This window comes from Haplochromis burtoni, unplaced genomic scaffold (genome assembly GCF_018398535.1).
Source record: "Haplochromis burtoni strain Fernald_Lab_line unplaced genomic scaffold, NCSU_Asbu1 Contig_67, whole genome shotgun sequence".
Classification (NCBI taxonomy): domain Eukaryota; kingdom Metazoa; phylum Chordata; class Actinopteri; order Cichliformes; family Cichlidae; genus Haplochromis; species Haplochromis burtoni.
In genome coordinates, this window is record NW_024582428.1 from 2292230 (window position 1) to 2314878 (window position 22649).

The window sequence follows — 22649 nt, forward strand, 5'->3', positions numbered from 1 at the left end:
ACAAACAAACAAACAAACAAACAAACAAACAAACAAACAAACAAACAAACAAACAAACAAACAAACAAACAAACAAACAAACAAACAAACTTACTTTCTGTCTAGCAAGATAAAAAACAAAAACACAAGAAGAAATTTACTGAACAATGGGGGAAAGTGCTTTCAAATGACATACATTATTAACACATTCCCTTGACAAATTAAATAACTGAAAATAAAATGTTTATTTCTAATACTTAGTTGAAAACCCTTTGCTGGCAATGACAGCCTGAAGTCTTGAAATCATGGACATCGCCAGATGTTGGTTCCCTCTGTTTTAATGCTCTGGCAGGCCTTTACTGCAGCAACTTGCTGCTTGTTGCTGTTTGTTTGTGGCCCTTTCTGTCCAAAATTTAATCTGCAACAAGTGAAATGCATGCTCGACTGTGTTAAGATCAGCTGACTGACTTGGATCTTCAAAAATATTCCACTTCTTTGCTTGAATAAACTCCTAGCTTGTCTCTTAACACCCCAGAATTCATTTGGCTGCTTCTGTCCTGTGTCACATCATCAATAAACACTAGAGTCCCAGTGCAGCTGGCAGCCATGCACCCCAATGCCATCACACTGCCTCCGCTGTGTTTTACAGATGATGTGGTATGCTTTGGATCATGAGCTGTTCCACGCCTTCTCCATAATTTTTTCTTGTCATCATTCTCACCACTCTATTCTGATCTTGGCTTCATCTGTCCGAAGAATGTTTTTCCATAACTGTGCTGGCTTTTTAGATGATTTTTAGCAATGTACAATCTGGCCTTTCTGGGGGAGATGAGTGGCTTGCACCTTGCAGTGAACCCTCTGTATTTACTTTCACACAGTCCTCTTGGATATCAAAAGGTCAATCTCCCGAAGAGTATTGTACACCTGGTTGGCTGTTGTGAAGGAGTTTCTCTTCACCATGGGAATGATTCTGTGATCATTCACCAATGTTCTACTATTGTAGCAATTTCTGAGATGGGTTTTTTTTCTGTTTTCGCAGCTTAAGGATGGCTTGTTTCACCTCCATGGAGAGCTCCTTTGAAAACAAGGCCAAGTAGCTCTCCAGTGTCTACTGTCTGGTCACAGCAAAATCTTCTAAATACAAGAACTACACCTCAAATCAACTGCCCACACCTCCCAATGAAATTGAGTCAATTGTCCAATTACATTTGGCCCCTTTAAAAAAAAAAAAAAAAAAAAAGGGTGGCACATGTTGAGGAGCTGAAACTCCTAAACCCTACATCCAATCTGAATGTGGATACCCTCAAATGAAAGCTGTGAGTCTACACATTATGTCCATGCCCATTATATAACTTTACTTAGAATATGCTTCAGTAAACAAGTAAAAAAAATGTGGCATTTTAATCATAAACATGGAGCAATAAAGCAGCAGCAAAGAGCAGCTATGAGAATCATCTCTAAGAAATCCCCAATAAACACTTTTTTAGTAGAAAAAAGAAAAGAAAGAGTAAATATTGAACTGCTTACTTCACCATATGGACAGAACTATGCTCACTTCTGTTGTAAACCTTATACATCAAGTCAGTTGGCCTGAAATATTTTACATAAATTACTCTTATCGAGCAAACGCCCTTTCCTGCCAGCAAATATATGTTGACAAAAACGTCATCACATAGCCGGATATCTGGAAAACTGCTCCCATCAGCCAGGAGATTATAGAAGGATGTGAGATAAGATACATGACATTAGATTAGTGCTTCTGCTTTGAGAGAAAGTGCTGGGGAATCTGAGGAGTATAATTGTGGGAGGCAAAGATAAGGGTGGAGCCCTGATGTGACTCTCCTCGCACTCGACTGTACAAAACAGAGGTCTGTAGCATACGTGACACAAAGCTGGACACTAATTAAATTTATCACTCAAGTTTCAGCGACTCCCATTCCTGTGGATCGTTTCAAAGCTGATGAACAACTATTTTTTTTTCCTAAATATGGACCAAAATTACTTGGCTGAACCTTGTTGACTCTTTGCCAAAAATAAAATAGGTCTTTCTTGTTAATGAGACGTTCAGTCTCAATGGGACTAAAGGTTAAATAAATAAAGATAAAACCTCTCTAGTACAGGGCGGAACCTCTGCTTGAAAGAAAACGGTTAGTAGAAAGGTATACCTAATAAAGTGGTCATAAATAACACTGAAGCTTCAATATGTGGAGTCAAAACATCAGTGGGTGACTTCACGGTGCCTACATCCATCTTGTAACAGAAACAGGATGCTTTTATTTCCTCCCCCAAGCATGTTATTATTTAACCTTATTATCTGTGATATGTTCCATGAGCTGTTTCACATTCACCAAATTCATAATAAGATCTTAAAACTTACTATAATACTAACAATGTTCTCCATCACGCTCAGTGTACATTGCATATGTAACTTTGCAGTCACTAAAAATTGTGTCCATGATGGAATTTTCTTCTACACCCCACTTTAAAAAAACGCTGCAGGCTAGTTATAATAGTATTAAAGTATCCAGTTTTGTAATTTTATATACTTCCTCTGCATGCTCACAGTTGACTCACAGAACATGTTGTTCTTGCTGGCCTGAAAGTTGACTTGGATTGAAACCAACAACTAAGTTTTCTGTCCTTTCTGAGGGCAAAAGTCCATCAGTCGGGGCAACAGGAACTCTCTCACACTTGGAACAACAAAAACAAGCAGTTTCAATGGATGATTGGCACTGGCAGTAATGTGAAGAATTACTAACACGTTGAACAATAGATGAATTTTGGGGACTGATGGTGTTGAGTAAGGGTTATGGGAAACGGAAGCAATGGAACATACGTCCACGTTACTGTGACGGCTAGGAAGCATTAAGGACACAAACACGCAGAAAAACAGCGTGAAAGGCTTGTTGTGCTTTCAGGAACTTTCTTCCACATAATAAGTTTGGAACAGACACACCAGACAGTACAAAAAGGTGAAAGGTGGCATGTTAACAATGCACCGACTTCACTATTTGATTTCTGTTATTTAAACAGTTCAAGACTTAAAGAGGTGATAAAGCACATTGTTGATAAGTCAGGTTATCATATCTCCCATGCATCAACTCTGGAACATTTCCCTGCCTATAAAGGCATGACTGAAACAAAGCCAGAGACTTCATAGAGGACTGCTGGTTTACATTATTTGGGGCTGATAAAAATAAATTTTTTGTGATTTATGCTACATCCTTTGATGCTGCAGTCGCTTCTTATTTACCGCCAATGTTATTTCCAGTTGGGCACATACCAGGCGTTTCCGCCAAACAAACCTCTGCCAATAGGCTGATCGCGATTATGAGTCTTAGCTATCCGATTGTTCAGTGATGACGGACGAATCCTACTTCCGGGCTCTAAAGTAGTCTGCGTTTAATATGGCTTTTGTGTTGTTAACATGTTTAATGTTATGTATTTTCTTCTATTTAGATCTCAAAAAGCTCCTAAAACAGTCAGTGATCACTGTTGACCTCCCTCGGCTTTTATTACCGCTAATCATTTATTTAAGCTCAGTTTTTAAAACCTTAGGATGTAACTACAGCCCAGCCCATGCAGCAGTATATGAATGACTAACCTCGTATTGTGGATGGATTATCTCAGTTGTTCTCCTGGCTGAAGTTTGGTCCTTTTACAGCATCCTGCCATGCGATTACATTTGTTCTGACCACCGAGAACACTCACGTTAACTTTTATCGAGTGGAAAAAAAGTTAGCTTGTTTATATTATGCTAACATAGCTGTGTTGCTAGCGGTCACGTAGCACATCATTATATACCAGCTAGCCCAACTTCAGTAACACTACAAACGTCACTGCTGTTTAGTTTTCCGTCTTCATTTATGTTGGAAGTGATAGCAGAGCTGTACGTTTTAATTTGTTTCCAAAACTCCGCAGTCAGGACATGCTATGTTGTATTTAGATAGAAGCTAGCAAGCTAACTTCCTGCTAACTTCTAACTCCGTTAAATGTCATAAATTCCGTTTTCATGGATGCCTGGATGCTAAACTCAATTGTTACACCTGGTAGAGCAGAACGCTGATTATTTTATTAAAGATGAAAGACTTTAGACAGTTTTTCAACTCTCAGTAATGCCACAGTGATCGTTTGATCGTTGGACCTGCAGCGGAGTTTAGGTCCAGACACTGCTAGTGACGTCAGACTGAACAACCGGATAGAAGACGACAACATTTAGGTGGGTGCTAAGTAACGTGATTGCATAAAACCAAAACATATAAAACAATCCAAAGTTTCAGCACTGCTGGACTTTCTCACTTTTAAGTGAGACTCAGTAGTTATGTTGGAGAATGAGAACTAAATCATTGACTTCACATGGTTTGCGTTGACTTTCACGGAAAAAAAAAAAAGAGTCTTCATCACCACAGAAAGCTGCTTTAGAGCCGAGCCACTCATATTTCTGTTAGAATAAAACTGTAACTTTCACTAACAAAGCAGGCTGTCAGAGGGAGGGGGACAATAGCTGCCTAGTACAAGATGCATACAGCGCATGCCACAGGCAGTTACGTTTTCCAGCAACGCAGAGCAGGTTTCAGCTTTTAACACATATTTTAGAAATCCCCATAAATTCCTAACAGAAAAGTTAGCCTGTATAGTGAAATTCTATCAACTTTCCTGCAGCTGAAGTAGTGTGCACTCGAAACCACCCAAACAGAACAGTTATCAGAATACTTTAATAATTCTTAAGGAAATTATGTTGGTTACAAGAAGAATAAAAGAATAAAAACGATAAGAATAAACCAAAATACCTATTAAGCTGGAAGACAATCAGAGTGAGTATATTTCAGGAGGTTTTGAGATTCAGGCTACGTCCACACTAGCCCGGATAGAATTGAAAACGGCATTTTCATCTGAAAACACTCCGCGTCCACACTAGCCTTTTCAGTCATTTTCACAGAGTTGCGTGCCTACATTGAAACGGCTGAAAACGCTTACGTTCCAGTACTGCGGATGCGTGAAGCGCAACAAGATTCGACCTGCCTCATTTCTGTCTGCTACTTATTTACTTTCCGGGTCTTTGAAACGTCGCGGGAAAATGTTGAGGAAAAGCACCGAGTTTTTTAAATGGACTAACAATGAGGTGGAGTTGTTGCTGCGGGTAACACAAAAGCATAAAGTTGCAACTGCGAGTGAGAGTTAAAAGATTTGAAGAAAAGTTATCTGGAGCATGTACAGACTGATATTAATCTTTAATAGGGCTTGAGAGCAAACAAAACAACAATGCCCTACACTATCTTAGTTTAATTGGTCACATGACTGCATCACATGACTAACATGCTCATCATTTTAGAAAGTCTCCATTTTGGCTGTCCACACTGCGACGCGAAAGCACCGTTTTCAAATGTATGCGTTTTTGAGAGTGTTTCCAAAACGCTGCGTTTTCCATGAGCCAAAACGCTGTCTCAGTGTGGACAGGAGGCCAAAACGGAGAGAAAACTAAATGCATTAGTGTGGACGTAGCCTGAGACAGGATTTCAAAGTGGAGAGAGAGAGAGAGCAAAGCTTTCCACTTCCAGGGGTTTGTTTTTGTGATACTATCCCCACTGAGCAAATGTGGCCCTTAGTGACATTTTAAGCCTTTTGGCAGTGATCTTTTGTGTGTGAGTGCATGTTTTTAAGTGTTTTTCAACTGGACATGACTAGTAAGGGTTAGATTTGATTGAGAATAAGACTATGACATTGCACACATAACTAGGCCCTTAGAAATACTCTGCTTTATCATGAGAGACACTCAGGAAGGCACCATAATTTGCTAAAATAAACATCAAGCTGTGTTAAAGGAGACTTCAAACTAGTGGCTGAGACCACAAACCCATTAGAAACATGTGGTCATAAGTTGCGTGAGCAGTAAGATCATTTTCTCACAGACTTCTGCACAATCACACATCTTTTTATAAATCAGCCAACAGATTCACCACTTGCTTCCTGTAAGGGGTTTATAAAAATAAACTTTTACTTTACTTACTTTAGGTTTAAAAATTTCTGCATCGTCTTCCCTCTTTTGATGCTCAGAGCATGTCCACATTTGATACATAGTCCATGTAGTTTACTCAGTGTGCCACTTCTGGCTCAGACCTACTCGGCTACTTACACTCATCTATGCTGTTTAAACAAACACACACACAGTCATACTCTTCCGTCTTACCTTTTCAGCTCAGTAATGAGCAGCACGGTACATGGGATTCCCAGAGTCATCAGTGACAGCGAGTTGACAACAGGTTTCACAAAGGCCAGCCCCGTGGTGATCCCTGATAAGATGCCGATGACCACTTTGAATCTCGACCTAGATGGATTAATGAACAAAACAGACAGATATTGCTGCAATACTCCATGAACATGATTGTAAGATACAGAGGGAGTGTTTGGATGACTCAGATGTGCTCCAGAAATTATTATGACCCACTTAAGGTGCACATAACAAACACGCTCAGCTCTAATCAAAAGGCTGGGCAAAACAAGTAGCAGCCTGAAGTGAGAGCAAGCAGCTGTGACAGCTTGGTGACAATGCAAGGAGAAGTAAAGACATGTGATGCAGCTTTTACTGGTGTCAGCTATCTTAGAAAGGACTATTATTAAACAGGAGTGTCACAGCAGCTGAGATATCATGTGACAACAGTGAGCTAAATGTACTAAATGCATATGCTACATATTTGACCATGTGGGAAAAAAAATGTTTGCCCTGCCTTGCACGGGACAAACCTACACTGTATCTGCTTTAGTGTTTATTCTTAATTATTGCCACTACCATCAGATGCCACCAGCTGTGAGTAATTCCAGTCAGAGCTAAACACTTTTAGCTGCTTGAATGATAATTAAGAGTTAAGAGCATGAAGGATAGGCCTCAGGCCTGATTACTGGTAGAGCTTCTGAATTAAGAAATCACTTAAACAGAACCTGTCTGACAAAATGAAGTACCGGTAGGATAAACGAGCTCAAAAGCGGCAGGACAATAATCTAAAACACTCCAGCAAGTTCACCTCTGAATGTCTTAAACAACCCCAAAATGAAGGTTTTGGAGTGGCCTAGACAAGGGCTGCACCTTAAATCTGATTGAGTTGCTTTGACATGACCTTAAACCATGCTCGAAAATCCTCCAGTGTGACTGAATTAAAACAATTCTGCAAAGACGAGAGGGCCAAAATTCCTCCAAAGTGATGTAAAAGACTGTAACTTTGTTTGATGATGGGAAACATTTTATTGTGCCAAATATTGCAGAAAAAGAAAACCCAATTAGGAAAGGAGTAAATAGTTTTTCACAGGACTACATATCTACACATGCACATAGTTTAAGCTCTTTTTTTACAATAATAATAATAATAATAATAATAATAATAATAAATAATAATAATAATAATAATAATAATAATAATAATAGTTGTTGTTATCAACATACCGATCCCTCCTGAATATCCTGGGTAAATACCTCTTTGGAAACCACATGGCTATGGCACACATGAGCACCCATAATATGGCTAGCTCGTCCAGCATTTGGCCAAGAAAGCTGAGGGTGGCATGAAAATAAGTCGATCCAATACCTTGGAGAAAGGAAGAGACACAGAAGGACAGTGATAGATGTTTAAGTTTTGTATTCAAAGGGCAGGATAAATGAGGCAGTCTGTGTTTTGTTACGTGCTCCCTCTCTCTTTTATAACATCAGAACATAACTGAGAATAGCAAACGTAGAGTTAAAATATTCCCCCTCTAAAACGACGAGTTCAAAACAATAACCGAAAAACGGAGCACAGTTGGAACGCCACAATCATCACACATCGAACAGGACCGGCTGTTATCTATGATGGGAACTTTGAAAGCCGTTTTCAAGCTGCTAAACATGTGGGTTTCAAGTTATTGTGCAAATGTTTGCCAAATGTTTTATGAGGAAAGGCAGTCATTGTGTAACAGTGAATGTAAAGGCCTCTTTTGTTGGCCTTTAATTTGCAAAGTTATTTAGAAATGAAGCCTTGAAATGCTGCAGAGACATGCAGCAGTCACTTTCCCCTCCTTGTTTATCACGGTAGAACAGACTTTTTATTATCAGGTGCAACATTTCAGCAGACTTCTTATCAAATGTTGCTCCCACTCAGTTGTTACTAATCGTGAAAACCTGTCATGGTTCTCAACCTAGGCATGAGAATGAGCCATTCAATAAAAGACTTAAATAAGCATTCATGTAAATGAATCAGCAGCTACTTCATAATCAGTCAAGCAAAGAAAAAAAATGGCTAACTGAGGAGTGTTAGTTGGATATAACAGATATTTGCATAAAGATGAAATGGTTAAAAAAAAGCAAAAATAGCTCTTTTTTTAAAGACTGGTCCTTTTTTCCATTAAAACTAAAAGTAGAATCCAGGTTCTTTGTGACTTGACAGGATATGAATATGTTGCCTTCAGCTCAGTGAGGGGTAGGGCTGTGCGATATGACCAAAATCTCATATCCCGATATAAGAATTCTATCGTCCGATAACGATATAAATCACAAAAATGTAACATTTTCTGTCAATTCTGTGAATCTCGGGCAGCTCGTCTTGCGGGAAGTGTTTCCAGCTGCGCGTCATGTAGCTGGAGTCGAGTTTTTTAACCGATGTATGAAACTATACATTTTTAGACACAAGTTGTGAAGGCCGCCGTTTTCTTTGTGAGTATTTATTACACGGCGTGCTGCGGGGAGAAGCCTGTTCTAATGTTTGAGTCTAAGGTCTATTTATTAGAACCTGGCGGCTCTTTTTTAATACTCATCTGTAAATAATCTGCTCTTTCACGTGATTCAGTTTATTTTGAAAAGTCTCAACAGGATCTTGAGCTTTATTGTGAAAGGTTTATGTGGAACATAAACAAGCGGACACACGATGGTGTTACCGTCGTTGTTGCTAACCACAACGCATAAAAACAGGCGCTTGTCCGTCAGTAGTGTGGTTATATAAAATATAAGAGAAAGAGAGAACTTTAAGAAATTAATATAGCCACTACAGTGACCATCAGAACAATGAAAAAATATTGCTGTAAACAGTTTATTTTGCAACACCACGAAACAAACGATAGCGTAAAATGAATCGAACAGCCCTAGTGAGGAGTGTAATTTCTTAATTCAAAGCCTTAATTTACACGTTCTTACTTTTGATCTGCTGACAGGTCAAAATATGGATGCAAAGTAGCCAAACTATATTTGCACACACTGCTGAGGCTAAGTTGAAATAAAAAGGAGCTGGATGTTGTTTTTGAACTAGAAACTATAGGCTTGCTTTTCTATTCGAGTCAAAGTTCATCATAACTGCTGAAACAGAGGAAACGGCATGAAACCATGTGACCCGTTGCTGGCACTGGCTTTGTTTTAAAAAGCCTCCAGAATCAAAGAAAAGAAAATGGATGCAGTCCAAGCTACACAGATAAGGATTTATGGTATGGCAACACGTATGGACCAAGAATGTTCAACTGTCTGAGAGGCTCCAACAAAGCCAGGAGACTGCGTTTATTTCCCTTTACATTGGACCACACATGGGCCACAGAGGAAAACACCCAGCTCGAGTTCTTTAAATCTGACAGTTATGCAAATCTTTTTCAACTACTTTTTTTTTCCCGGACACCCACCAAGGTCACCTCCTTGGAACAGAGGTGGGGTTGCTCTCGGGTTATCTTTGCTGACAGGGCAATCCGAGCGTTTGCAAAACGGCATCGATGGGGAAAGGCTCTCTATTGAACTGTGTAGATGAAGAAGCACCATTAAAGGCCTAAATATTGAATGGGACATAATGAATTCAAAATCAATCTAAAGATGGTGATAGAGGCCACAGCTGAGAAACTGTGCACCCCAACAGTGCCACTGCAGTACAAGTGTATACAGATCACTCCTTTGGTCTAAAACCTGGAAACTAGTTCAAATTAAATGTCCATCGTAACTGCCTAGAGACCAAGTCGACATACTTTAACCTTCTGGTTTGTACTAGTTAACAGTGCAAACCCCTCAGATACTTTGCTTACTCTCATAAAAAATAAAGGAAAAAAATAATATTTTTTTGCTGTGAATAAAGTCTTACAGGAATACACAATTCTTTTTGAAATTGGTTTGTGTAAGGACTATTTACTCAGTCCCTTTACTTACACATTCATTTGACCCGTTTTGACAGCAGTAAAAATACCTCAAATGGCCTTATTTACCTTCAAATTTGATAACTTTTGGCATCTGCACAATGATAGTAACGATGATCAACTCAGTTCAAATATATTTAGATGAATATGGCTGTTACGTTTTTGTGTCTTGGGTAAAACTTGACATGAGTGTGAGATATTAGATATTTTTTTCCATAAACAAATGTTGTAAAACCTAAACAAAAATTAATAAACAAAAATAACAAAACACTGTCTGCTCTCTAATACACAAAGTAAGGATTAGTCATACATTTATTAATGCCAAATACTATATGTATACTATGAAGAAGGCGAATATGAAGAGTATGTTAGGGTTAACAACTTAGCACTTAATCTAATGCAATCTGATGTAGCAGCCCAGCTATAAAGGCCTCCTTTATGAATCCTATAATGATCCTTTTCTTTTTACAGTCATAGCAGTGTTAGTGGCACTTATGTACTCAACTGAATTATGCTGATGTGCTTTTCTAGTGAGTCTCCTTATGTATGCAAAAAGTGCAGTGCACTACCTCTATCAACACACCCACATATAAAGCCAAAAAATGGCAACGATCAAACAAGGAGCCCTGCAACAGATGGTCAGGCCCCCACGCAGATCCTTGATCTCAACATCTCAGAGTTTGAGATTAAGGAAGAGACAGACTAAACAACAGAAAACTGGCAAATCTTCCCAAGATGCCTGACAACTGGTGATCTGTATGACATCCACTATTTTATTTATTTATTTGAAGCCTCCCTATCTGACGCTTGCTTTATGTACCACGTGTATAGATGAGAAATGAAAAATAAATAAATGAAAATGAAGGGTTAAGAGAGGTCAGCAGCCAACTTACCGACCACAACTAGCAGTATCCATATGAGGTAAATCCCACTGTTGAAATGTTTTGCATATTGGCGGAACAGGCACATTAGTATCGGCGGCAAAACAAAAAACAAAATGTTGCTGATCTGAAATGATAAACAACAGAAAAGTCTTTGTCACTGATCCCACAGCAAAGAGCCAGCAATGCCCGTCAAAAGTTGATCAGTGTGCGGGCCTCGGTGGCTGTTCAGAAACTGGCATGCAAAACCTGTAAACTGCTACTAACAATAAATATCATGATGCTGAAGCTGAAAAGCAGCCAGACTGCTCAGCTAAGCAGTCGTTAACCTGGGAAGTAAATGGTAAATGGCCTGTATTTGTATAGCGCAAAGAAGCCATTAAACTACAAAAGAAAGAAAGGAAAGGGGAGTAAAACAAGCAGTGCAACGGAGACAACAGCAAGAAGAGGAAATGCAGAAAGGCTTTGACTGTAAACAAAACTGTAATGTGCAAAATAGCGAGAAAAACAACAACAACAAGCCCCCTTCTCAGAACCGACCGTGTTGTAAAACTCAGCGATGCTGGGGTAAATAAGGTAATTGCCTTCACACCAGTCCACCTCGGAGCTACCAGCCTGCAACTGGTCCCAAAACATCACATTAACGTTACTCATGTCTGAACTAGTTCTGTCGGATGGACAGCGCCGAGCAGACAGCACATAAAACAACCGAGGAGGGGAAAGTCGCTATCCGTCGACTCGCTGGCTGCACGCTAGATCCTAACGTCCGAGTCGTGGCACGTATCGGCCACTCGAGCCTGTGACACACTGGGGAAATCGTTATGGAGCTGCATTTTGAGAACGTCCTTCTTCCACAAAGCCTCCTGCTCGTCGTGACGCTCTGCTTCGTCCACTGACAGCTGCTCAGTCCGCGACTCAAAGAGTGCTCAGGCTGCAAGAGAAGTCACTCCTGCCTGCTTCCTTCTTCGGTCAAACGTAGGTCAGGAAGGAAGAGTTTACTTATTTTTGTCACGGTAATTAAAAAAAAAAAAAAAAAAGAGTAGTGGGGGGGGGGAGAGATACTTAAAGTTTGTATGTTCAAGTCAGCAGTAGTCAAAGAATACTTTTTCCTTTCTTTCTTTCTTTCTTTCTTTTGTTTTTGCTGTCTCTAAAACAGAATTACAGTTAAGATCTCCAAATTTCGATTTTCTCCAGAATACTGAATAACAATAATACATTTCTACCCTTTTCCCTTCCATAAACAAATCGAGCTTTCCTTTTTTCCTATTTTTTAATTTTGCCTTATTTCTATCTGTTTTGTTTTTTATTAGCAACAAGCTTCCATACCAAACTGAACCAAATCCACAGCTTTATTGTTCTTTAAAAGTAGACCAAAGTAAGAAAAACAAAAACAAAATAAAAAATACAATAAAATAACTAGTGTTTTCACGATATGCTATAGTTTCTATATCTGTATGTTTTTTGTGTAAATTTTATGTAATGTGCCTGGAAATTAGACGTTTTGCTAAAATGTAATGTTTACATGTTGTATTTTCATCTACTAGTGTCCATTCATATGCGTTGTCCCTGTTAAATAAATAAAAATAACAGAATACTAACAAAAATGACATAAATATTACTTTATACATTTGGTGTGAAAGGTGGGTGATGTCTTTGTAAGACTTTAAAACTGATCTAAACACAGTTACAAATCCAAAATGTACACACATAATTTACTCAGTCAAGCTATCAAAAGCTATGACTGAGTAAATTAGCAGGCCCTGTCCAACCTCTGTGCAATATGTTTGACACTCCTGGTCTATTCTTTCTGCTAAGTTTTGTGTGGGACAGCCCTATTATTGTGCACACTCATTAATAAATAGCTGGAAAAGAAACGTGTAGTTGTAGCAGTAACCAGTGTGTTAAGTGGATGTGTTGTACAGGGAGATGGCCACAGGCAGGAAAGATTTCCTGTGTCGTTCAGTGGTGCTTTTTGGTAATCTCAGTCTCTCACTGAACGAGCTCCTGTGACTGACCAGCATGTCATGGAGTGGGTGGGAGGTGTTATCCAACATTGTCTTTATCTTGGACAGCATCCGCTTCTCCGACACCACCTTGAGGGAGTCCAGCTCCATCCCCACAACATTACTGGCCTTACGAATTAGTTTATTGAGTCTGTTGGCATCTGCGACCCTCAGCCTGCTCCCCCAGCATGCAACAGCATAGAGGATCGCACTGGCCACAACAGACTCATAGAAAATCCTGAGCATTTTCTGGCAGATGTTGAAGGACCTCAGTCGCCTCAAAAAATAGAGACGACTCTGGCCCTTCCTGTAAAGTGCTGTGGTGTTTTTAGCCCAGTCCAGTTTATTGTCAATGTGTACTCCAAGGTATTTATAGTCCTCCACAATGTCAACACTGACCCCCTGGATTGAGTGTTGACATTGTGGAGGACTATCTTGACTTGCCTTTAGATTGCACTTCTTTTTTTAAAAAAAAAACAAAAAAACACCTTTGCTGTATTAATTGATAATATCAAGTTTTCAGTAAAGGGTAATAAAGGCCTGTCATCGCACAATAAAAATGAGTAACTTTGTTCAGAAGCTGCATGAACAGCTAACATAGCTTAATGCCTATTTTTATCGGTATTTTTCTAAGGGTGTTGTACAAGTGAGCAGTTAATTATGGTAGCCTTTATCAAACTGGCTACGTGTTTTTCAAAGAGATACAGTCTGTTTATTTTGAAGCTGATTAGGCCAGTATTCAAAGAATGTATCTCTCACCAGACTGGGATGGGAATGATCTTAATATCTCAGCTCCTTATGCACTCTCTGGCACCCTCTGGCCGACGCATGCTCCGTGGCTCAATAAGAATCCCCAATGCAGATTGTTTTAAATCCACAACACCTCCACTGTAACTAGGATTAATACATATTCTATTCTTTGTCATTTATGTGTTTTTTTTAATTTATTTATTTATTTATTTATTTATTTATTTATATATATATATATATAATGAAATTAGGAAATGAACACAGTTACAAAATACTTTATAGTATAACATATCAATTCTTGTATAACATAAGTTAATAGTATGACATTTTAATAACCCTAAATTTTTCAGCGAACCAGTTATCGCGATAGCATTTCAGGTCTATGTGAGACCACGAGGCGGATATCCGGTCTCTTTTTCGTGGCGGACCGTCGGAGGGTCGGTTTGGCAAAATGAAGGTAACGTAATCCTTTAACTGTGTTTTTCGTCGTGTTGTTGCTTTCTGTCAAATATTACGATGTGGTGAAAGCTGACCATGTAAACTTTAATGCGGGCTGATTTAAAGCAGAAATGGTGGCTCGGCCGCTCAGGATGAGCTTTGATTATGAAAATGGGAGCTAGCTGACGAGTTTGTCGGAGAACGCTGTGGAAACATGGCCGCACTCTGAGCGAAATGTGGGTGCAGTTTAAGTCTCGTTTTACTCAAATGAAACGTAGTTATACCTTTGCGTCCTCTCCCCTGCGCTGTGATAATGTTACCAACTGAGCCGGCTGTGTCAAATAGTTAAAGCCGGAGTTTTCTGAGCTTTGAGCCGGCAGAGAAGCTAACAGGCCCCCGAGCCACCTTCTCACTACCCCCTGATTCAAACATTAGCTCACGTCAGACAGGCTCACGATGTCGGTAATCGCTGCTTCTAGTCAGCAATGTTTTTGTTTGTTTGTTTTTAGCGACATTAAAATAATTAAAAGCTTTAGCAGCTCAGTTCGCAACATTCAGATGCACCTTGACTCGCTGTTACCTGTGTGCACATCCAGTAACGTGGTAACTGCTCCTCTTTTTCAGCTGAACATCTCATTTCCCGCTACTGGCTGCCAGAAGCTGCTTGAAGTTGATGATGAGCGAAAGCTGCGTACCTTCTATGAGAAGCGAATGGCCACTGAGGTGTCTGCTGACCCTCTGGGAGATGAGTGGAAGGTGAGTTTTTGTGTGACGTTTGGTAAATACGTGGCGTGGCACACCAGCAGACCCTTTCTGACTGACCCGTAGTCGTTAAGGGGGGACGGCGTGTTGCCAGAGGAACAGTGGAGCTGCTTTCAGATGCAACCAGCCCATATAACCATGGCTGATTGAAACAGCTGTGCTCCCTCAATTTTTAATGAAGATAACTTGGATTATATGTGAGTGATTATGTGGAAAGAAAAGCAAGATATGACTCTGCCAAAAGTGTAGTTTGCTTGTGTAGTCAATGAGAATTTGACCTTAATCATCCTGGCAGATTTGCAATGAAATGAAATTCCTAGAAAGGATGTGAAGCAACATATCTATGCTTTTGCAGGGCTATGTAGTGCGCATCAGCGGAGGAAACGACAAGCAGGGTTTCCCCATGAAGCAAGGTGTGCTGACCACCGGCCGTGTGCGCCTGCTCCTCAGCAAGGGCCACTCCTGCTACCGTCCCCGCAGGACTGGTGAACGCAAGCGCAAGTCTGTGCGTGGCTGCATCGTTGATGCCAACCTCAGCGTTCTCAACTTGGTCATCGTCAAGAAAGGTAACATGCTTAGTGTGCGCGCATTATATGTCACATAATTTTGATTATCTCTTTGGAGTCACGTGTAAATGATGCATGATGGCACGCCAGCAGACCCTTTTGGATTTTCCTGTATTCATTAAGGGGGGACAGTGTGTGTTGCCAGAGTAACTGTGAAGCTGCTCACCAGATGCGACCAGTCCTAGTAACAGTGGATGGTTGAACTGCAATGCTCTCCCATTGTTTTAACTGCTGCCGTAATAATATGGTAAAAATGAAACTTGTATTTTTAAAGCTTGGAAAGAAAGAGACTTGACTTAAAGAGGTTTCTTAAAATGCAGAACTACAAGCGTCTTGGATGAGGTGAAGCATAAAGAACTCCTGTCACTTCCTTTCCAAGCTTATTAGACTACCATGACCTTGATGACTGAGAACATATACAGATTAGGGCTGCCACGATTTGTCGACTAGTCACGATTACGTCGACTATCAAAATCGTCGACGACTGATTTAATAGTCGACGTGTCGTTTGAAGCTTTGTAAGATCGCAAAAGACGCAGGAATAATAGCAGGATTTAAGAGTGTAATAACGGACTGAAACAGAAGATGGCAGCACTGCATGTACAAGGATGCCAGCTGCCGTTAAACCCCGAAGAAGAAGAAGCAGCTGTGTCCCAGAATTCATAGCGCGGCCCAGCTTAGTTTCCAACAATGGCGGTAGCTAGATAGTTTTAATATTACTCTTATTATTCTTTCTGGGTAACAAAATAAACGTTTAACATATTTTCAGGCGAGAATGTAGCTGTGTAAACCTCAAATATCGGCTCAGTTTATCAGGACACCACATATTTTCAAAAGCGCTCCGACGTTTTCGGAGACGTCTGTTACCCACTAGCTCGATAGCTAGCCGGGGGCTAGGTCACTAGCGCCGTGAGAACACCGGACTCCCGGCAAATTGTTTTCAAACCCACCGCCGTCTTTCGCGACTCAGGTTAAATATATACGAGTCACTTAGATAAATTAAAAATGTTGTTGTTTGGCTTTTTTTTTTTTAGTATTTTATTTGTTCCTGAGTAAATCGGTTTGGCTGAGATTAAAGTTATAGTTTTTACACAGCTGAATAAACGTCAAGCAGACAACTGATTATCAGAAGTGTGAGATGCTGGAGAATTTACTCCGGTGTCCTGTTATATTTTAGATAGCAAGGAGTTTATTAAACTTTACCGAAACAATCTGCAAATTTCATTAAAATTGAATAAACTATCATCTTGTCTTTATTTTTAGTTAGCACAGACCTTAAACACTTAAAGCTGTAAGCTAATGATAGTTATATAAGAGCAGATGCTGCTGGTGCAATAAGCTGTAGTTTTACGTCCAGTGGATGCATGATCTGATTAGTCGACTAATCGCATAAATAATTGGTGACTAGTCGACTATCAAAATAATCGTTTGTGGCAGCCCTAATACAGATATAGTATTTTAAGCTTTATCTAGTTGAGTCTCTTTAACTGTCATAAGTTAACTTTTGGTTTGGTGTGATGCTCAGAAGACAAGACAAAACTAAACAAATGCATAAACTTCAAGCGATCATTTTAAAGTAATTCAATTTAAGTGGGTTGTTTTTTTTCACCAATGCTACATTAAGCTTCATTAAATTTGGCCAGGAGGGTTTTCCATAATCTGACTGACAAGGTTTGCTGTCTCTGTTCTTCTGTATTGGTGGACAAATCATTTGTCATTTATTTCGATAAAACCTCATATCTTCCTGTAACTGCTAAGACACCCAAATTCTGGTACATGGTAGGAAAATCTGACGTGTTTACTTTGAGCATTTTATGCCTCAACACTGCCCAAATTGTTGTGGCTTTTCTCTCGTTCTGTTAAAACTAAGCGTCACTGCTTTTCAAGTATTAGTTTGTTAAACTGTGAACTGGATAGTAAGTTCAGCCATTTGACACTCGTAGTATTTAGGACTGTTACAATCCTGTTCTGTTGGTGCTAGAAATACTTTTAAGAATTCTTCAGACTTGATTGACCATCCTCGTCTTTGTTACTCACAGGTGAGAAGGACATTCCCGGGCTGACCGACAGCACTGTCCCTCGCCGCCTTGGTCCCAAGAGGGCCAGCAAGATCCGCAAGCTCTTCAACTTGTCCAAGGAGGATGATGTTAGGCAGTATGTTGTGAGGAGACCCCTGACTAAAGAAGGTAAGACACTTTTTTTCATTTTGAGAAATGTCTCCGTCCATGTGGAAAGAAAATTATGATGTAAAGCGCCGTCAGAAGCATGCCAGAGCAGCAGGTGGCACTATAATGCTGACTGTGTATGTAAATATTGACCAGTCTAATGATAATGATAGTATGGAGCACATCTTGAATGTTAAAGGTTTTCCAGTAAATTGCAACGGCACGTCTATATTGGCGATTACTGTAGCATTCAGAATAAACTAAAAGTGGGCTTAAGGTCCCACATAAATGTCTTTTGACTAAAATTTATGGAGGTGGGGTTTAACTAGGGTGGTCAGTACAATGTCTTGTTTTCTTGTAGAGTTGGTTTAACTCTGGACAAACTCAACAGTTGTGCAGTAGGAGGTCCTTTTTAATTCCTTCCTTTTTTTGAAGTTTAAGAGCGGGAATAGTTATAAAAACAGATCTTTGATGCTCATCTGCCAGTGAGGGCATCTGTAGACTTTTTTAGGACTCCATTATGTAAACACAACCTTGGTGAGATGAAGAAGATAGACATGTTGTATGTAATAAGCGTGAGGCAGATTAAAACTGAGTTGTGGAAGTTTCTGTATGGATTCTGACCTGTGTGTGTGTGTGTGTGTGTGTGTGTGTGTGTGTGTGTGTGTGTGTGTAAAGAAGTAATAAACATTAATTTCCTTGTGTAAGCATTTGTTTGTTCTGGAGTTTGTGTGATGTCTGTGCTTGTAAGATTGTGTTTGTGGTAAAGCCATTTCAACTCATCACTAAAAAGAGAGTGCCGTTAAATATAGTCTTCTTGATGAGCACATGGTTATTCAAATTTAGGGTGAAAGAGCTGAGATCAGGAACAAGCTGAAAAATGAACTTTATCATAATAAACTTGATTCAGCAGAAGTGGAGACTGCAGGTAAGTCCCAGGTGTGCTGTTTGTGTGAATTGTGTTCTGCCTAGTAATGAATCATCAGCAAGGCTTTGATTAATGCAGGGTGCCAGCATGCAGACAGATCAAAGTTACTGTTTTTTGTACAGTTGGACAGTAAGGAATGTGCTTCCTTTGAGGTAGTACAGTACGAGTTACAGACATAGAAATTAGGTACATTAAGCTTCTTTCTCATTACCACACTTGACCTTGAACTGTGTCAGCACTGACTCTTTCAATCCTCTCGCTTTGGTAGGTAAGAAGCCCAGAACTAAGGCTCCCAAGATCCAGAGACTGGTGACTCCTCGTGTGCTGCAGCACAAGCGCCGCCGCATTGCACTGAAGAGACAGCGCACCCAGAAGAACAAGGAGGAGGCCTCAGAGTACGCAAAGCTGCTGGCCAAGAGGATGAAGGTATGCGTTAATCTAGGCCTTTATTATCCTTAACCAGCATCAAAGATCACACTACTCTGCTTTTGTCGTGTAGCTGAACACAAAATAATGTTCTAGTGGTTTAGATCAATGAATATAATGTGACAAATAATTTCTGGCAGGTGTGATATTTCCACTAGTGTTGGAGTGGCTGTATTTACATCAGCTACATTATGCCTTAACAACATATTGTAATAAATTTCCTTAAATACACTTTAAGTTATGATTGAATCTTTATTCACTTGAAATTTAAAGTATAGGATTGTGTTTTTTATTGTTATCATTTTGAGTTGCCTTACATGATATAGCTGTAATGGCATTCAGCAGATTACAGTTTGCCTCTGAAAAACATTCGAGCATGTGATGGTGAAATGTTAAAAAGACATAAAGTAGGACATGTGGAAATTGACACACATTTGTTCTTGTAAACAGGAGGCCAAGGAGAAGCGCCAGGAACAGATTGCCAAGAGGCGCCGTCTTTCCTCTCTGAGGGCATCCACATCCAAGTCAGAGTCCAGCCAGAAGTAAAATGGAATCAAATAAAGTCATGTTTTGCTGAAACGGTGTTGTGTAGTTGTCACTTATTTTCTCTTCCAGATATCCGTCTATGAAGTGACGCATTAGACTATTTTTGTCAGTCCCTTGCGTACCTACATGCATTCGGATGCAACAAGAAATTTAAGTTAGTGGTGGATAATCTGGCCTGAAGAGTTTTAACTCTTGAGTTAGACTATATGGAAGTCAAATGTATAAATACCTGTTTTGTTTTTTAGTCAAGGAGACTACACAGAAGTATTAACAAAAGTATATGAAAGTACGAAACTATTTAAATGGAACAATTTAGAAAAGTAGACGCTGGAGATCAAACACTGTGGTTATTTGTGTTGCTGTCCTCACTGGAGATCAAACAACTATCAAGGCCTTGATTTAGCAGGGTGACAACTATGGGGAGAAGAGTTTACCATGCTTAAAGTTTGATGAATGAACTGTGTGGAAATTAGAAATTGGTCAACACTGAGTCTACAGCCGTGCATGATACAGCCTCAGTTTAGTGGTTGCTATTATACTGTACTGCAATAGTATTATTTGGTGTGAGTGAATTGTCCATACCCCAAGCCAGTTGGTAGTAATGCACCATCATTGCTTGACAACTCCCAAAACAAAAAAGGAGGTAATCAATAAGAGGAAATTGCTCAAAACTTCAAGAGGAAGAGCTTGAGAAATTTAAGTCCTAGGATCTGGTGTGGAAACCCACTCCCTAACAACACGAGGCCTGACAAGACTAACAGTTCTGAATGTGGTGGCTTTGGGCCTTGGATTGCAGGACAGAAATGTCTTCTGCCTCTAGTCTGCTTTGGAGGTAAACCAAATCTTGTGTACCCTATTTTCAGTGTGAGTGATGTGGTTTTCTGCTAGTCACTATTAGAACTTAATACTTCATCGCACAGAGGCCATTTCGTGACCCACTTTAAGTTGAAGTAAAGCAGGTACCTAAGTGACCTGATTTGGGTCATTAGGTGTTTTAAAAAGTATTACTACCATTTGTCTTTTTCTGGTAGTAAATTTACTCCTGACCCCACTGGTCTTGAACATGCCCTCCCAGAGTTTGAGCATACTCTCCAAAAAGTGTTACCAAGGCCACTTTTGCGTCTCCAAAACTCACAGTGATGGAAATTTCAGGCTGTCTTCTTCCGCTCCATCAGAGATGACATAGTCCAGAGCATCCTGACAGAAATCAGAGGGAAATATCCTCAAGAAATTCTACTTAACAACATTGCAAACTTTGCACCAGTGCTGCTCAAGACAGTTTCCGATGTAGCAAAGAACCACATATATAAGACCTTCAAGTCTGCCAATGTCAGATGTTCTTCCAAATAAAGAGCCTTCATCATTGTTTGATCCTCGCAATGAAGAACCTACTTCTGAATGTCTGCAAATCTCTAATATTTTTCTCAGATATTCAAGATACTGAACATCTTGAAAAGTTACATAAGAAAAACTGTCTAATAATAAAAGAACAATTAGAACTAGATCACATCTGAATGAATATTGAAAGCTCATTCTGTAAATCAGGGGAAGAATTATGTATCTTAAATATCTAAACTTAAGAATCTCAAATGAATAAACTATTTTCAGAATATCTGCAGTGTGTGTGTCAGTGCTGAACCCTCATTGACTGTGGGTAAAGTTTACACTGATGCAGGCTCACTGTGGTGGAGGGCTTCATACCCTACCCCCACTAGAGACTGCCTGCAAACAGGGTAAAGGTGTGTAGGGGCTGGATTGAAATTAGGCTGTCTGCAACGCTGTCTTGTGTTTTAACGAGCTGGATCAAAATAAGTAATGTTACTGCTGGTAATGTTTTGTTTCATGCTGGGTAGAAAAAGTTTAACCTCTTCAATGATTAAACTGGGTCGTGTGCTAAATTGTCACTTACGACATGATGTAGACCAGGGGTGCCCAATCCCGGTCCTCGAGAGCTACTGTCCTGCAGCTTTTAGATGCATCCTTGTTCCCACACACCCGAATCAAATGAATGGCTTGTTATCAGGCCTTTGCCAAACACGATGGCATGCTGAAGAGGTAATCAAACCATTTGATTCAGCTGTGTTGGAGTAGGGATGCATCTAAAAGCTGCAGGATAGTAGCTCTCGAGGACTGGGATTGGGCAGCCCTGATGTAGACTTTATTAATCTCTCACTGGGGAAATTCCAGTTATGATTTTTTTTCTCTGTGCACATAAAGTTCAGTGGGACTGATAATACATACATACAGTCTGGATGAAGGACAGTAATGCTGAAGGAGCTGCTCCCAGCCTCTATGGCAGGGGTGGGCAATTCCAGGCCTCGAGGGTCGGTGTCCTGCAGGTTTTAGATCTCACCTTGGGTCAACACACCTGAATCACACGATTAGTTCGTTACCAGGCCTCTGGGGAACTTCAGGACGTGTTGAGGAGCTAATTTAGCCATTTAAATCAGCTGTGTTGGTTCAAGGACACATCTAAAACCTGCAGGATACCGGCCCTTGAGGCCTGGAGTTGCCCACCCCTGCTCTACAGTTTCATGCAGTGGGTGAGCGGTACTGTCCATAATGGACATGTGCTTGGCTAACATCCCCCTCTCACTAAACTCTTCTATGGGTGTAGGGGGAGAGGTGGCCTTCTTCACCTTCTATTAAAACTGCTTTTTGTCTCTCTCTGTGTTATACCACCTTTACAGTGGACACAAACAAAAGATTGCTCACGCCATCACTGTGACATGTAAGGTTCTCCACACCCCAAAGGACCTGAGCCTGGCACGACTCATCACAGGCTACTTCCTGCCTCTCCAGTCTCCATGGCGAGTAAAGAAGCGGCCATGTAGCCCTTCTCTTTTGACAGGAAAGCAGTATTATCAGACACGCAGACCAGATAAAAAGTAAATGTGTAGCAGAGAGGGACAGAAAAACAAAAACAAAAAACAATCAGCCAAATGCTGAGAGGTGTCAGTAAACAACAACAGTATCATCATTATTGTTGCTCACAATCACTTTTAGTGTGTAGTTTATTTTACATCTCTTTAATGAGTATAGGCATAGACAGATTTAATGTCTATGCCTGGCTTAGTACA

General features: G+C 40.1%; 2 protein-coding genes across 2 annotated transcripts in view; one reads left to right on the top strand and one right to left on the bottom strand.

Annotated features, from left to right (window-relative positions):
• acer2 (alkaline ceramidase 2) overlaps window positions 1-11910 on the bottom strand; it is an 18439-nt gene extending 6529 nt beyond the window's left edge. The window contains exons 1-4 of the mRNA XM_005946826.3: window positions 11526-11910; window positions 10998-11112; window positions 7415-7556; window positions 6167-6304 (exon numbers count right to left, since the gene is read on the bottom strand). Of these exons, the coding sequence (XP_005946888.1) occupies window positions 6167-6304; window positions 7415-7556; window positions 10998-11112; window positions 11526-11639 (509 nt within the window). The 5' untranslated portion in view covers window positions 11640-11910. The remainder of the gene's footprint in view (window positions 1-6166; window positions 6305-7414; window positions 7557-10997; window positions 11113-11525) is intronic.
• Window positions 11911-14118: 2208 nt separating this feature from the next.
• rps6 (ribosomal protein S6) lies at window positions 14119-19602 on the top strand. The gene is made up of 6 exons (XM_042221473.1): window positions 14119-14195; window positions 14801-14932; window positions 15294-15504; window positions 17544-17690; window positions 18866-19023; window positions 19474-19602. The coding sequence occupies exons 1-6, from the start codon at window positions 14190-14192 to the stop codon at window positions 19567-19569; spliced, it is 750 nt and encodes a 249-aa protein (XP_042077407.1). The 5' UTR covers window positions 14119-14189; the 3' UTR covers window positions 19570-19602.
• Window positions 19603-22649: the final 3047 nt, after the last annotated feature.